General features: G+C 37.5%; 1 protein-coding gene across 3 annotated transcripts in view; it reads right to left on the bottom strand.

The window, feature by feature from the left end:
• Window positions 1-2288: 2288 nt before the first annotated feature.
• F13A1 (coagulation factor XIII A chain) overlaps window positions 2289-16811 on the bottom strand; it is a 122500-nt gene continuing 107977 nt past the window's right edge. For all 3 annotated transcript variants that reach the window (XM_039350681.1, XM_039350673.1, XM_039350686.1), the window contains exons 14-15: window positions 7203-7339; window positions 2289-4372 (exon numbers count right to left, since the gene is read on the bottom strand). In XM_039350681.1, coding sequence (XP_039206615.1) covers window positions 4225-4372; window positions 7203-7339 — 285 coding nt within the window. In that variant the 3' untranslated portion in view covers window positions 2289-4224. The remainder of the gene's footprint in view (window positions 4373-7202; window positions 7340-16811) is intronic.

Here is a 16811-nt window from a genome sequence, read left to right as displayed (position 1 = left end):
ACCCATTTGTTTTGTCCTATCCTCTGGAATTATGGCAATGTGATCACCAATATCTCAGCCGATGTTTAAAAAGAAACTCAGCTAAATGAAGGATAGAAAATTGATTAATTAAAGTTTACTGGCCTTTCATATAGCCCCATGTAGATTTATTTAAAAGGAAGTTTATTCAATTGAGCTTACACTGAGAAAATATATAAAGAAGGCCATAAGTCAAGTATTGATCCCAGTTTTCCTGGTAACTTTAAATATATGACTTGCTTTAGTTTTCTCTAATATGATATTTCCATTTCCCAGGAGCTCTGAAATTCTTTGGCTCTCCATCCAAATATTTTTAAAAAGCCAAACTCTGCTTAGTTCCCAAGAAAACCAAGGTAAGCTTAGATGCTGCTGCTTGCTGTGACATAGGTATTATCAACTGTATAAGTAATCACTTTCTTGATGAAATGAAAAATCAAAGTTAAACTGGCAATTTTGATCTAGAGGTTTTGCAGATGTGATCAATGGCTCTTTTGGGTGTTGCGGTGTACAGCAAATCCCTGATTTATGACAATATGTGAACCTATCATGTAAAATCCAGCACATTTAGGAAATGGCAGATTAGGATCAGGCTGTCCAAAGGGATTAAAATGTAGGTGTCTTCGTGAAGTTAAAATACATTCTAAATTCAACCAACCAGAACTGGAAGAGACACATGCAGGCAAGGTGATTCTTTTATTGCATTAGTTTGTGGTAATAGAATAGAATACTTTATTGGCCATGTGTGATTGGACACACAAGGAATTTGTCTCTGGTGGAAAAGCTCTCAGTGTACACATAAACAACAAAGTAATATAATCCTAAGATATCAATAAGAAAAGGCAATAGAAAAGCTGAGAAAGATAATAGTAATACAGCCATACAACATGGGTAAATATCCTTAGATATAAGCTCTTAAGACACAAAGTGAAAAGCAGATTAACAGTAGTTGATTTTGGTGTAAAGCAGCATAATCAGATTTTACATACAAACTGACTTCATTAACAATGCACACTTAATTAGATAATTTCTCAAAGGAATAAACTCATGACACATCCAAGAGTTGCTTAAGAGGCTTATTATCCATGACCACTTAAAGTTACATTGCTGGGGCCTTAAGTTACAAGCTATTTCCATAACATAACAGTATGTTATTTTCTACAGCCAACTAAACTGAGACTTGATGTAGAATATTCCACCAGCAACTTTTCTTCTGAAACAATGAATTGGCTCCAGGTCAAAAGAAATTATTTTGATGATAATTGTGAAAATATAAAGTCTTCCTTGCCAAATTCATGAGTCTGGCCATATAGATTTCTTGGCAACAGTAGGTGTCTGGTAGTATCGTTTCAGGCAAATGTTATTAAAAGGCAAAAACTTTTATGAGTTACAGGTTAGTTGCTTTTTAGTAAGACTTGTTAGTCTGCCAGTAGACTACCCCTGATTTTTTTGGCTCTACAGGTAGCCTTGACTTACAACAGCACTGAAAAAAGTGACATGACTGTTTTTCACCCTTATGAGTAGACCATTGCAGCATCCCCATGGTTACATGATCAAAATTCAGATGCTTGGCAGCTGACTCATATTTATGATGACTGCTGTGTTCTGTCCATGGGGTTTTCATGGCAAAGATACTGGAGTGGTTTGCCATTTCCTTCTCCAGTGGAAAGCTATGGCAAATCTAGACAGCATACTAAAAAGCAGAGACATCACCCTGCCAACAAAAGTGCGTATAGTCCAGGCCATGGTTTTCCCAGTTGCAATGTATGGCTGTGAAAGTTGGACCATAAGAAAGGCTGAGCGCCAAAGAATTGAGGCCTTTGAACTATGGTGCTGGAGAAGACTCCTGCGAGTCCCTTGGACTGCAAGGCGTTCAAACCGGTCAGTCCTAGAAGAGATCAACCCCGACTGCTCTTTAGAAGGCCAGATCCTGAAGTTGAAACTCAAATACTTTGGCCATCTAATGAGAAGGAAGGACTCACTGGAGAAGGGCCTAATGCTGGGAAAGATTGAGGGCAATAGAAGAAGGGGACGACAGAGAATGAGATGGCTGGATGGAGTCACTGAAGCAGTAGGTGTGAACTTAAATGAACTCCAAAAGATGGTAGAGGACAGGAAGACCTGGAGGAACGTTGTCCATGGGGTTGCGATGGGTCGGACACGACTTCGCAATTAACAACAACAAGCTGTGTTCTGAGGTCATGATCCCCTTTTGCAACTTCTGACAAACAAAATCAATGGGGAAGCCAGATTCACTTAACAACTGTATTACTTAACAACTGCAGTAATTCACTAAACAACTGTGGCAAGAAAGGTCGTAAATAGGGCAAAACTCACTTAACAAATGTCTCACTTAGCAATAAAAATGTTGGGCTCAATTGTGGTCATAAATCACATAAAGACATAAGTCTCGTATAGACTTCCATGCCTGCCCTCTTTACAGTGTTGGTAACAGTACACTGTAATTTATTTTGTATTGTCATCTTCTGAGTTGTTCTGATAGCTTTCCATCCAAAGAGTAACCATGGTTTTGCTTAGCTCTTTGAGAACAGAGCTGGCTAGGTAGTGCCACCTTGTAAGTTTCAAGAAAGTAAATTTCTGTGATATAAAAAAAATCTAGAACAGATTTCTTAATTTGTTTAATAATATAGCATGGCTATGCTAATCCTGGAACGCAGGAAGGAATGCAGCTTGTGGATCAGTGTCCCAGGGTTGGATTTAACCCCTTACACTCTCTCTACCAAAACAGAGACGTGAAGTCGGCACTGAGCCATGCAACGACAGTTAGGATAATCTTTAAAGGTGGAGTGAGTTTTTTTTTATATATTATCTTATATATCACCCTAGATGCCTCTGCTGATATTCTAGCAAACCCAGCTCACAATCTGTATTCATTTAAGGGCAACAGTGAGCCACAATTAGATATCACCTAAGTCAGAATATTTTGGTTACCCTGATAGACCAATCATATTAATATTTGTAACTGAAATTGATGGTAATCCACTTAAAGGAATGTATCTAAGCAGTAGGTTCAAAATCCAGTCTGTTTGAGGCTGCATGTCCATTCAAAAGGGGCATAGAGCTTTTGCAGATTTTGATTTCACCCACTTCACTTTACATCTGTGCTTCTATTCTCAGAGATGCCCTCTGGATATATGACGTGCTAACAGAAGTGCTAAAGTAAATCTCATGACTTCTTTAACTCTTCCCCATTAAAATCAAGGAGACTTTTACACATCGGAACCTCAACAGTGCCCAAACTGCTGGTAAGAGTCTAATTATCATGAAAGCTGTGTGTGGGGTGGGGGGGGGGAAGATAAAAATTCAACCTATGTTTTCAGAGTCCAACTCTTACTTGCATACATCTAAGCTTGTTGGGAATAAAGACAACAAAGAGAACATTTTATTGTCCTGATTTTTTTATCTTTAAAAATATCCATGGAATATCGAATTTTAATTAATACTAACATTCAGCAGGCGCCAGAAGCCGAAATATTTTAAAATTGACCTGATTTTAATATGCAACATCATACATTCTTATTATTAGCTGGGAACATTATCACTTGAACTAATTCATATTGAGTAATGTTCTGTTTGAAATAATTCTGTTTTTATTGGTGCTCAGTTATTCTCTTTTAGTGATGCTTATGTTAGTTTGGGATGAAAGAAGAATCAGTCCAGTGCTAAACCTCAGCAAAGAAGTTTATGGGCAAAGAAAATCAGTGTAAGTAAACTTGTAAGGTTGGTGTGTAATTTGGTATGGTGGTATAAAGAGTGTTGTATCAGGAAGTAGGAGACTTGCTTCTTAAAATTGCTTCTGGGCCATCTATCTTATTCTCAATCCAAATCTCACGAGTGCAAGGCTTAGTGTCCAATCACAATCCCTTAGTTTAACAGATTTTACAGTGTTGTTTGTGACAAAAGTGGGGATTATGTACCTCGTGTAATTAACTTTGAGGAAAGGCAAAATACAAATGAATGTGTGGATATTTGCATATGTGTGTATATGTTTAGATGAACTTGATCTTTCATCGTTTTGAAGGGAAAAAAACCTCTGAAAATAAACTGAAAAAAAAATAGTAAGCATATGTGCAGAATGTATGTTTGGCAACTTTTGGATTAAGGCATTTGAAAATACAATTCTTTCTTATACTTTCCTGTAATGAAATGTGGAAATCATTGAACAGAAAAGGAAAGCAAGAAAGATCTTTACTCAGCACTCTGAATATTGATGTCCAGCTCGCCATAGACATGTCGTAAGGCATCACAATTCAAGCTTGAAATCAACTTTCGTAAGCCATGCTGCTTTGGAACATATTTATCTTCCCAGATCAAGGTTGAATTCTTTGGAATCTCTCTACAGTGAAAAACAATAATGCAAACATAGTTTGACATGGTTTATAAATCTAATATATAAATCAGCATCTTGGTAGTAGAAAAAAGAGGTTGTAATTTGAAGGATTATTATTATTGGGGTTGTTTTAAAGCCTAAAAACAAAAGTACATTCATCTTGACAATTTCAGGAAATGCACAGTCATCACTCTTTTCTGAGACAACTTATGAATGAGATCTTCTGCTTATTTAACTTACAAGGTAGTTATAAGAAGAATGGATGGATTTACATCAGGGACTGTAGTATTAGATAGAGCTTTGTTTTAAAAAATAAAATTTGCTCACTTTTTTTTCCAGATATAGATCTGACTTCACACTGTATATATTTGTCTTCACTTGTCTGTTTTTTTCCCTACCTTGGGCAAATTATTATTTAAATCAAAATGGTGGCATTAGAGGTTACTCCAGTGCTGTGTCCCCATTTAAATCCAAGACTCTTAATGAAAAAAATACATATGGAATGTGGTACTGGGTATTCATGGATCTGCTTAGCATGTGGTTTGGCTTTTAGATCTTTAAGCTTTAATTTAATAACAAGCAGTTTCAGAATTGTTTCCACTTAAGCCTTGACTCTATAGCATCATGAACAAAACAAAACCCTGAATGCTCGTTAAAGCTGGTGACTGCATTGTAGTAGAACATAGATTTTTGTATAAATCTTGCTGGCTTAAAATAACCCCTTGCATATAATTTTGTCAAGGAAAAAATAATGCAATCTAGAAGACTGGACGTGGCATTTCCAAAAGAACTTGTTCAGAAATAAGTAAAAAACAAAACTGGAATGCATCCCAGAGGGAAAAAAGTATTAATTTTTTGCTAATGGAATAAAACCAAACTAATTCAATTGTGTTGGAGTAATGTGGTGATGGATGATTCTTGGTAATGTGTTGAGCCATCAAAGTGGACTGGTCATTTATCATCTTCAATATAATGAGGAAAATGGGATGAATATTTAAACAATCTGTGATGGTTTATTTTCTATTACTTTAACGTACCACAATCATGCCAAATGAAAATGCAATTCAGTACTTGTATTAACATTTACAACACATATGGAAATAGTTCCATAATTTAACACAAGAACAGGAAACCTATGGCTCACAAGTGACTGCTAAATTACAGCTTCAACAGCTTCAAATAATATTGACAATGATATAAGATACTGGAAATTGCTGTTCAGCAATATCTAGGTCAGGGATCCCCAACCCTGGCAATTTTGACTTGTGGACTTCAACTCCCAGAATTCTGGGAGTTGAAGTCCACAGTTCTTAAAGTTGCCAATGTTGGGGACCCCTGATTTAGAATATTGCAGATTCCTTGCTCTTGATCGTATTCTTAAAATCATTCTTTTGATATCATTATAAAAAAATAAATATAAAAATGGCGGCAAAAAACTGAAAAAAAATCAGTAAGATATTTAAAACAATTTAAAAATAACAGAACCAGATTAAAATATTATGTTACGATTATTACTGAAAAAAAAAGATTTATTGGATTATTTAGCCTCCAGATAATTATTAAAAGAGAATTTTCCTTGTGATGAAGTTTGAGCCTTAAGTGAAATTCATTCTCTCCCTACTCAAAACTCAGCAAATCTTCACTATTAACAAGCAGGTTCAATCTGTATATTAAGGCAGTGTCGGTAATCTGTCTTTTTTTTAAAACGGTTACTTTAAAAAATCCAGTTCTTGTTGTGAAAGAAAGAAAGAAGGAAAGAAAGAAAGAAAGAAAGAAAGAAAGAAAGAAATGCTTTTCAATGGCCACCCCTCCTTTTTTCCTATGGCCTATTGAGGGAGAGCATTCCCTTTGTGGGATCTGAAGTAGAGGAATTGGGAAGAAAGGTGAGGGAGGCTTTCCCTACAATAAGTAAATGAAATCACTGGAAAGGGAAGAGAAGAGAAGAGAAGAGAAGAGAAAAGAAGAGAAGAACTTTGCACTGGTTTCAGCTACAACGTAGCTGAACCTGAATTAAATCAGTCAGATCACCAAACACATGTTGACCTGGAATTGTTTTCAGATTGACTCATATAGAACTATCATGAGAATTTATATAGGAATTTTTTATTGTTTAAGGCAGAGATCCCCAACCTTTTGGCTACCAGGAACCGATTCCGTGGAGAAAGGTTTTTCCATGGACCGGAGAGTGTGTGGTTTTGTGTGCTGCCTGCATCCCATGGATAGGGCTTTGCTTGTTTGTGCGGCCCGGTTGCTGGCATGCCACGGATCAGGGGTTGGGGACCCCTGGTTTAAGGAATTTGAGTTACATTATAAGAATGCCACAGCTTTGTAAAGTGTTTTATTACTGTCATCAATATCAGATGGACCATTAATGATAATGAGGATGAGGCAGAGAAATGCTATCTTATTTCATGTTTTCTTAAAATAAGTGGCATTTTAAATGAGTCTTGCTGGATTACATTTTCATAATTTAGCTGCTAAACTATTCCAGTAACATATTACTGTAACATTAAGTTATCTTGTTCATTATTTGGATATAGTATCTTGCTGTCACTGATGCCTGGGGAAGAAATACAGTTTTATAATTATTTAGATCAATTCCTCTAATTCAGAGATATTTGGAGGTAATCATCTCCTAAATTCCCAGTTAGCCGAACCTTGCTAGCTGCAGTTCCTGGGAGTTATAATCCTGACACACCCAAAGGACAAATGGTTGGAGAAGATTGATTTCATGCCCTCAAGAGAGAAGCTGGCATTGCTCAAATATGATGGCACGTTTAGTGTTCATTTTGTTATGAATACCCAGAAAACTATGCCATAATAGGCCTTACCTTACCTGAATAATTTTGAGACTGGTTTTAGCACACCAGGGCCATCAAGTCGGACCCAGACATTGGTGAGATTTTGCTTCAATGGGTTGGGGAACTCCACTATTACTGTCATGTTCTTACCAACAACTTTCTCTCCAGGAACCTGCAAAAACAAACCCAGAAGGCTAAAATCAAATAACAATACATTGAATTATTGCAACATTTTCTAATCTTGTCCCTTTCACTTTCATGGATGCCCTCTTCCCTAGCTAATTTATATCTTAATTTTATGCCTTCAGGTCAATCTTGTCTTCTGGGGATTGCCTGGAGAGGTCACTGTGATTTTCTTGCCAACATTTTCGGAAATGGCTTACCATTTCTTTCTTCTATCTTCCTGAGAGCCACCTACCCAAACTTACCCAGTTGGCCTTATGTCTAAGGCAGGAATAGAATGCATGGTTCCCCAGTTTCTAGCCCTGATGCCTTTATCTGCCATATTAAACTAGTTTTCCACTCTTCTCTTGCTAACATGCCTTTATACGACTGCCCCGTGTAAAGTCTAGTTACGTCAGGACTAGTTCTTTGCAATAATGTGCTCTGTGGCTGTCTATCTTTGAAAGACATTTGAAAGCTCCCATTCTACAGAATGCATCTCATAGTTATGGGATGAGATACAACATAAGCTGCATATTTCAAAGATTTAGGATCAAAAATTTTGTTGTGGTGCTAAGACTGGCTTTAAGGCCTTGCTTGTAGGGCAGGGCTTTTCAACCTTTTCACCCATTGTACCACTTTTAGGATATGGCAATATCCAAGTACCACCAGTCGCCTAGCAAGGTGTCAAAAACTTGATGGTCAAAAAAAAAAAAAAAGGAAAAAAGTGATAAAGTACAGGTAGTCCTCAACTTACAACAGTTCGCTTAGTGACTGTTCAAAGTTACAATGGCACTGGAAAAAGTGCCCCCAAGGCACAGCTGAACAAGACACCTGCCTGCCCGCCTGGCGGTGCTCTCATTCTCCTCCCCCGCTACCACTTTTCTAGGATGGTCGCGTACCACCTGTCAGGTGCCAATGTACCACAGGTGGTACCCATACCACTGGATAAAAGCCCTGTTGTAGGGCATTAGACAAGGTGGGCAATTAGAGGTGTGCCTTTCTAAGCTTGTGAAATATCCTTCTAAAATAGAATTATATTTCTAGGCCCCTGAAGGCTCTTTGTCCCAACTTTCTTTTAATTGGCATTTAAGTTGTTCTGAATTTAATTGCTGCTGTTTGAAATGTTTATGCTTTGCTGCTTGTTCTCTTTTATATTGCTTAATGGCTGCTGTTATGTTTTTTATGTTTTATAAATTATGGTTTTACACTTCACAATATGTTATAATGACTGCTTATGTTTTTCAAATATTGTGAGTCATCTCAAGAGGGCTGGTTCCTGAAAGGCAGTGTATAAGAATAGAAATAAATGAATATCATCTCTATAATTACATACGGACAAAATACAGTTTGAGAGAGCTTTCTGCCACAAAGACAATGGAGTGTGAATTACTATGCAAAATGCTGAAAAATTTAACTACACAAAAATAGGTTTAGGGCTTTGGGGAAAGAGGACTATAAATGCTACTTGCTAAAAATTAGACACAGGAGATCTATTTTCCTACACTATTCTCTGCTTGTGTACTTTAAACAAATAGAATTATACCATTTCAAAGAAACAGAAGTCACATCAACTCTATCACTTGGAGAAATAGTTGAGTACCACTTTAAGATGCTTATGATTATAAATAGACTGTACTTTCAGCTTCTGTTTTTAAAACATTTCTGCAGTCAAGGGGATATCTTTGCCATGATCCAATTAATGAATTAATCTCATCCAGATCTGTGACTCCGGACAGAAATACAGGTCTACAAAGACGCATTAAATAGTTCATTAAGATTCAAATCAGGGTTGTGATTCAGATATGACAAACATTTCTTGATGAACATCAGCATATGAATGAATTTACTGCATAAATGGATGGGAAACAGCAACTCTTCAAATGTTTCTATTATAGTAGAACCAGATAGTAGTGAGGGATGCTGGGAATTGTAGTTCCCTTAGTTTTTCCAACTGGGGCATAAATTATCCACATATACATTTCTTTTATCAGAAAGAATGCTGATAATATTTTGCTGATGTTGCCAATAGAATTACTTTAGATGAAAAGTAACTTTCTGTCCTAATGGCTCCATTAAATTAGAAGTATAGGAAACCCTTATGGTCTTGGTAAAAATGATCACTGTAGAAAGAGAAATCTGTTTTTGGACTTCAGTAGTTGCTGGTTGTTAATCTTCTAAAAACTAAAGCCACTTATCTTGTAGAATAACCTTGCAAAGCTACTAGTTGTAGCTCCTGGTCAGCTCAAAGCATAACCAGGTAGTTGAAGTCATATACTTCACAAAATGATGCACAAGGTCCACATCTAGACCCTGGATAAGAAATAAAGAAATGATGTGATACCTTGATGGTGATATAAGGATAATAGGACTCATATACTCATAGTGAAAGTGACCCATATGTGTAGGAGTCAACATAGTCTTGGAATAGCAACCCTCTTTAGTACAGAATCGAGGATGCCTTCTGATCCATGGGAGGGAATGGTGACAAAATGATATGGATAGAATTACTAATAGAAACAACTGTCTAACAGGATACCTTGGCTGTCATACATAGGTTAAAAACTGCTGCTGTTCCAGCTGCCAGTTCCATCTGCAGAATTGGTTGGATTGCCACTGTTGCAGACTGAGCCCCATCAATTATAGCAAGCATGTATTTAAGAAAAAACACTGCAGTGGACTAGAAGTTCAATAATGCCTGCATCAGAAGGCCATGTCCTCTAAAAACAGATAATGGAGGGCCTTCACGGAATGCTAGCAGGACATGAAGGCATGCATAAAATGCCTCGGTAGAAGGTTGGGGATGAGACAGAAGTTACATCTGGAGCACATGTCCCTTAGATGTGATTATTTAGGTATCTTTGGCCATGGAATGTGGACATGACCAAAGCCAGGTAATGATGCTGAAGCCCCCAAATGTTACAGACACTTTATAGTAGTAGTGGGGACTGTGTTTAGCTGACACATTTGATGGTAGCCTGATTGGAAGTCATTCACACCTTGGGAGAGATGTTTATTGGGTAACATTTGAAGGCATGGCAATACTGTTGAGAGGAATTATTTAAGAAGGCCTGCCAATACCGGTAAGTCCTGTGCTCATCAAAAACAAAACCCAAAGTGTGAGTGGCAATTGCACTATGGAACTTACAAGTACCACACTTTTGGAAAGGAGTTGTTACAGCCATAGCAACTGAAAACTGATAAGGAAAATGTTTACTGAGAAAATTAAAAACAAACAAACATCCAGTTAGTTTGTGCAATTAGGAGAGAAGTATTCCATCACCACGAGATCAGTGTTTTTTCAAACTCTGTAACTTTAACTTCAACTCCAATAATTCCCCAGACAGCATGCAGTTGTCTTAAAGTTGCTAAGTTTGAAAAATATTGTTATAGGAACGTTGCAGAAAATGGGTATAAACAGTAAGCCTTTGCACACTCCAAATGAATTTTGTAGTGTTGCATAGTCCACAGTTGTCAATTTCAGAAATCATGATAATTAACGGAGGCTTTAAGGATAGGCTACATTTCCTTTACAAGAACGAACTAAATCATTTCTTATTTATTAAGGTTGAATGAATTACATTAAATCTCTGTTTCTCTCTTTCAGGTCTCATTTCAAAAATGAATTCGAGGGGTGGCAGACAAAACTTTTCAAACTGCAATTGTTTCAAAGTCGTATTGCCTGGTTTTCCACAATTTAAAATGGGCTGTCCTATCAATTAGAAATTCTGAACTCAAGAAACATGATAAAACAGCTGATTGGATTATGAAAGTGTTTTTTTTAAATTCATTCATTATTAGCTTTTGTTATCTCACATTTAATTTTGGTCAGTTCAGGGCTGCCTAAAAATGCTAATTGTCCTGCCTCCTATTTTCCTGACAACAACACACCTGTGAGGTGTAAGCCTAAGAGAAAATTGCTTAGATTCACCCAACTGATTTTCACACCAAAGAGCATGAATTCATAGGCTTCTGGTTTCTAGATCAGCATCATAGTCACTACACCAAACTGGCTCTCAAAGCAACTGTTTTCAATTCAAAATGAGGCACTTTAGCTTAGACACTTTGAATTTGAAATATCTTGCTAAATACATAATCACCGACTGGCAAACTGTGCCAGATAAATTTACACCCAGGTTCCTGACAAATGGATTTGGTTATTAAGCCTAGAGAGACTGAGGATCAAATTCTATTGAACGCAAAAGTTCCACTCAGAAGTGATTCAGCATTGCAACAGTGAACTTAACCTCTTTCTGACTTATATATCTCACTTATCATTCCTCTGGTGTGGCCACAAAAGTACAGAAATTTTAATGTCTATTTCAGACTGACTGATCTGATCAAGTGTGAAGAAATAAACTTACTTCAAATTATGGTTTGAATACCTACAGTCAACGTTTGCACAGTTTAGAGATCAGATGGTTTGCTACAGGCAAAATGGAAATATTTATTCCTTTTCCTCCTCCTCCATGCCAGGATGTGACGATAATTATTGGGGCTAATAAAATTAAATCAGGATTGGGGAAGCACCTGGTATCTGCACATTAGCATTTGAAGGCCACAGGTTCCTCACTTTGATACTAGGCCTGTTGCTTAGAATTTTTGTTAAGTTTATTATATACTCAAAAACATACTTACGAAAATAACTTTTTTTACTCCACCACCACCACCATGATTTAATTACTAATGTCCCAATTTTTTTGTTTAAAGGATAAGAAATGGTTAGGTTGGCTTAATTGCAATGAAGAACTGAAGATAGCATATTATGGTTATCACAGAGATAAAATAATGGATCCCTTTCCCAATTAAATTTGAGCAGAAACATCAAGAGGGGGCAGAAAAAGTAACATAATCAAGAATTCGGTACTCGGGGTAATTAAAATGCTGCAGGGCTGGATATTAAACTTTACTGTTAAACCAGAGAAAGTCATGGAAAATACTACGAAGTACACTGAATAGAGATAGCCAATCTTCAGATTCATCCGTCTTCTAACACAGTAACTGACGTGTAGGTATCAAAAAAAGTAGGAGCCTAACCATCCATCTAACCATCCCTCCATGAACATATTTCTGGATGAAATTAAAAGCCACAGAATGACAGTTTCCCTTTCTGAAAGCTGGAGAGAGTGAGCAGAAATAAATAATGCCGCGTATATGTATTCAAGCACATTCTGCTCTAGACAGCAATGACATGTTTGTCCAAAACACAGATGAGCTGTCTCCAACTGCTAGACATATGCAGGCAAGATATGGTGCATGACCACCAACGGTTTCCTTCTGAAGTAGGAAGCAGAATTCTGATAAAACAGAATTGCCCAACCATTCCACAACACAGTTGTGTTTTTGTGTTTTAATAAACTGTCTAAACTTGCCAGAATTTAGAAGAAAAATCCAGCAGAGATATTGCCAGAGACCATTCATTCAAGTCTTCTACAATCCATTAAATATCTCCAGATTATTTTATAATAGGTCTTGTTATTCTAACACTCATAAATGCTACGTTCCATCAGTATCATGGTTACATTAAAATATTTCCTGACAAAGATGGCCAGCTGATAATTGTTTTTGCTCTTCTCCAAGTTGATCAAATGATTGCCCTTCCAGTTCTTCTACAGATCTTTCTTCTATTGCATCTGAATATGGAAGGGTCTTTTCCCTATAGAAGTAAAATACTTGCTAGCCATTTACTTTCTCCTTGTCTCATGAAACATCTATTTGTCTCCTGAAAATGCAGCACAAAAATCTAGAAAGAGTACAGAGAAGAGCAACAAAGATGATTAGGGTATGTCTAGTTTAATGAAGAGAAGGACGAGGGGGGACATGATATCTGTTTTCCAATATCTCAGGGGCTGCCACAAAGAAGAGGGAGTCAAGCTATTTTTCAAAGTACCTGAAGGCAGGACAAGAAGCAACGGATGGAAACTAATCAAGGAGAGGAGCAACCTAGAACTAAGGAGAAATTTCCTGACAGTTAGAACAATTAACCAGCGGAACAACCTGCCTCCAGAAGCAGTGAATGCTCCAACACTGGAAGTTTTTAAGAAGAGACTGGACAGCCATTTGTCTGAAATGGTGTAGGGTTTCCTGCCTGAGCAGGGGTTGGACTAGATGACCTCCAAGGTCCCTTCCAACTTTATTATTATTATTATTATCGATCATCGCACAGTCAGCCAGATGTTCAGACTGGATTTGGCATTTTGTCTACCTATCGAGTCCTTACCCAGGACCTGGGATAGGCAGATGTGGATGTTTGATGGTATTATAGATATCGTCGCAGGATGGAAGCAGTTCCTAATAAGGCCGCCTTTTGCAATTGACAAATAACAAATTTGTCAATGCCAATGGTGTTCAAGTGGTGCTCCAGTTGTTTTGGGATTGCACCCAAGGAGCCTATGACTATTGGTACTACCCTTGCTTGCTTTTGCCACAGTCTTTCTATTTCTATTTGTAGGTCTTTGTATTTTGTTATCTTCTCCAGTTCTTTCTCCTCTATTCTGCTATCTCCAGGCACTGCCACGTCCACTATCCAGACTTTTTTGTCTTTCTTATCGACAATTGTTAAGTCTGGGGTGTTATGTTGCAGGTGCTTGTCTGTTTGAATTCTGAAGTCCCAGAGCAGTTTAATTTTATCATTTTCTATGACTTTCTCTATTTTATGATCCCACCAGTTTTTGCTTACAGGCAAATGATATTTTTTGCAGATCTTCCAATGCACCATTGTTGCTACTTTGTCATGCCGCTGCTTGTAATCAGTCTGTGCAATCTTCTTGCAACAGCTTACCAAGTGGTCCACTGTTTCTTCAGCTTCTTTGCATAGGCGGCACTTACTATCTGTTGCTGTCTTCTCAATTTTGACTTTGTATGCATTTGTCCTTAAGGCTTGGTCTTGTGCAGCCAGAATTAGTCCCTCGGTCTCTTTCTTCAATTTTCCTGCTCTTAGCCATTGCCAGGTTTTATTATTATCTGCTTTCCCAGCTATTTTTTTCATGTATTGGCCATGTAGTGCTTTGTCTTCCCATGCCTCTATTCTGTTCTTCATTTGGTCTTTCTTGTAGGCCAGTTTGGTCTCTCCAGTAGTTAGTAAGCCTTCCTGATATACTAATTTCAGTGCATCTTCATCATTGTTCTTCAGATATTCTTCCAAAGCCATTTTTTCTTCTTCAACCATCTGATGTACTTGTAGCATTCCACGCCCACCTATTTGCCTTGGTAGATAAAGTCTATCAATGTCACTGCGTGGATGAAGGGCATGATTCATTGTCATTATTTTTCTGGTCTGCCTATCCATTGCTTTTAGTTCTGCTTGAGTCCAGTCCACTATTCCAGCTGTGTACCTAATGACTGGGATTGCCCAGGTGTTGATTGCCTTTATGGTATTTCCTCCATTGAGTTTGGATTTTAAGATCTTCTTCACTCTCTTGATGTATTCACCTCTAATCTTTTTCTTGACTTCAGTGTGCTTGATGTTGTCAGCTTGAAGGATACCCAAGTATTTGTAGTACTCTTCCTCATCCAGACTCTTAATGTTATTTTCGTGGGGCATCTTGATTCCTTCAGTTTTCATTATTTTTCCTTGTTTGATAGTAAGTGTGGCACATTTGTCCAAGCCAAATTCCATTACAATATCTTGGCTATATATACGGACAGTGTTGAGCAGCGATTCTATTTCAGATGATGTTTTTCCATACAGCTTCAGATCATCCATATAAAGGAGGTGGGATAGTCTGGCAGATGTTTTTGATGTTTGATAGCCATGTCCTGAGTTATTCAGTATTGTTGACAGAGGAAACAGTGCAATAACAAATAGTAATGGTGATAATGAATCTCCTTGAAATATTCCTCTCTTGATATTAACCTCTCCCAGCCTCTCACCATTGATCTGCAACTGTGTCTTCCATTGTGCCATCGATCTTTGCACAAATTTTCTGATGTTTCTACTGACTCCTGTTATTTCTAGGCACTTTATTATCCAATCATGTGGCAGAGAGTCAAATGCCTTTTTGTAGTCAATCCATGCCACATTCAGGTTGGTCTTCCTTCTCTTGCAGTTTTCCAAGATCATTTTGTCTATTAGGAGTTGATCTTTTGTTCCTCTGCTATTGGGGCGGTTTCCTTTCTGCTCAGGTGGAAAGAGATTGTTTTCAACTAGATGCTGTTGTACTGCATCAGCTACCACACCAGTTAGTAATTTGAAAGTTGTTGGTAAGCAGGTAATTGGCCTGTAGTTACCTGGTGTTGCCCCTTTTGCTGGATTTTTCATTATTAGGTAGGTTTTCCCAGTTGTTAGCCACTTTTCAATTTCTCCTCCTTGTAGTATATTGTTGAACTGCTTGGCAATGAGTGGGTGTATAACAGTTAGATGTTTCAACCAAAACCCATGCAGTTCATCTTCACCTGGTGCTGACCAATTTTTGATTTTCTTTGCTCTTTTTTCTACCATTTTTGTTGTTATTACTAGTTCTTTCATTTCAACTTCTGTTTTATTTGCATCCACCTCTTTTAACCAAGCCGCATCCTTGTTGTATTTCTTTGGGTTATCCCATATCTGCTTCCAGAACTGCACTGTTTCTTCCTTGTCAGGTACTGACTGATTCCTTGCAGTTTCTCCATTGATGAATTGGTAGAAACGTTTCTGATTGGATTGAAATTGGAGGTTCTGCCTATAGTTTGCAATTCGAGCTTCATATCTATTGATTTTCCTGGCTATAGCTGTTATTTGTTGCTTTATTATTTCCAGTGCTTCCTTGATCTTCCTTGTTTCTAAGTGGTATTTCTTGATTAGGTATTCTTTGGTCTTCTTGTTCTTCAGCTTCTTTTCTTTCATCTGTTCTAGCTTGCTTGCATGTGATCTTAACTTGCTGATCTTATTTTCTAGTCTAACCTTCCATTTTTGTGGTGCACTGTTTGTTTGTTTTTCTTCTTTGTTGATTTTGCATCCCAGGTATTCTGTTATAACTGCAGCTGTGCTGTACATTAGTTGGTTTGTTTCTTGCAGTGAATTGGTGCTTATACTTGATATTGCAGTATTTGCATCTTTTAATGCTTGTGCTAGCTGTTTCTTTGGAACAAGCTTCAATGCAGGTAGCCTTATTCTGTTGTTTTTGTGCTGTTCTAGATGCTCAGTTATTCTTTGTTTCAATTCTTTTATTTCTTTAGTTAGAGGGTTTTGTTCTTCCTGAGGAAGAGGTGCCTGGTTTCCAAATGAGAACAGTTGTATATCTCTGCTGGATTCCTTCACTGCCAACTCCCCCTGGTTTGCCTCTACATTCTGAATTACTTCTGGTAAGGCTTTGATTTCTTTGCCCTGGGTAAACCTTTGCAGTTCATCCAATTCTGTTTCTGTGAATACTATTTCGTGTTATAAATCGGCGTTGATCTGCTAGTCTCTGTTCTGTTATTTCTGATTCTGGATGTTGTTCTTTCCAGAACTGGTGCATTCGTTTTAGATATCCTCTTCTTGTTGGACTTGATCTGTAGTAACA

This window comes from Crotalus tigris, unplaced genomic scaffold, assembly GCF_016545835.1.
Source record: "Crotalus tigris isolate CLP2741 ecotype Arizona unplaced genomic scaffold, ASM1654583v1 scf7180000017567.3851432, whole genome shotgun sequence".
Classification (NCBI taxonomy): Eukaryota; Metazoa; Chordata; class Lepidosauria; order Squamata; family Viperidae; genus Crotalus; species Crotalus tigris.
The sequence above is the reverse complement of the archived record's forward strand: the minus strand, read 5'-3'. Positions and strand labels throughout refer to the sequence as shown.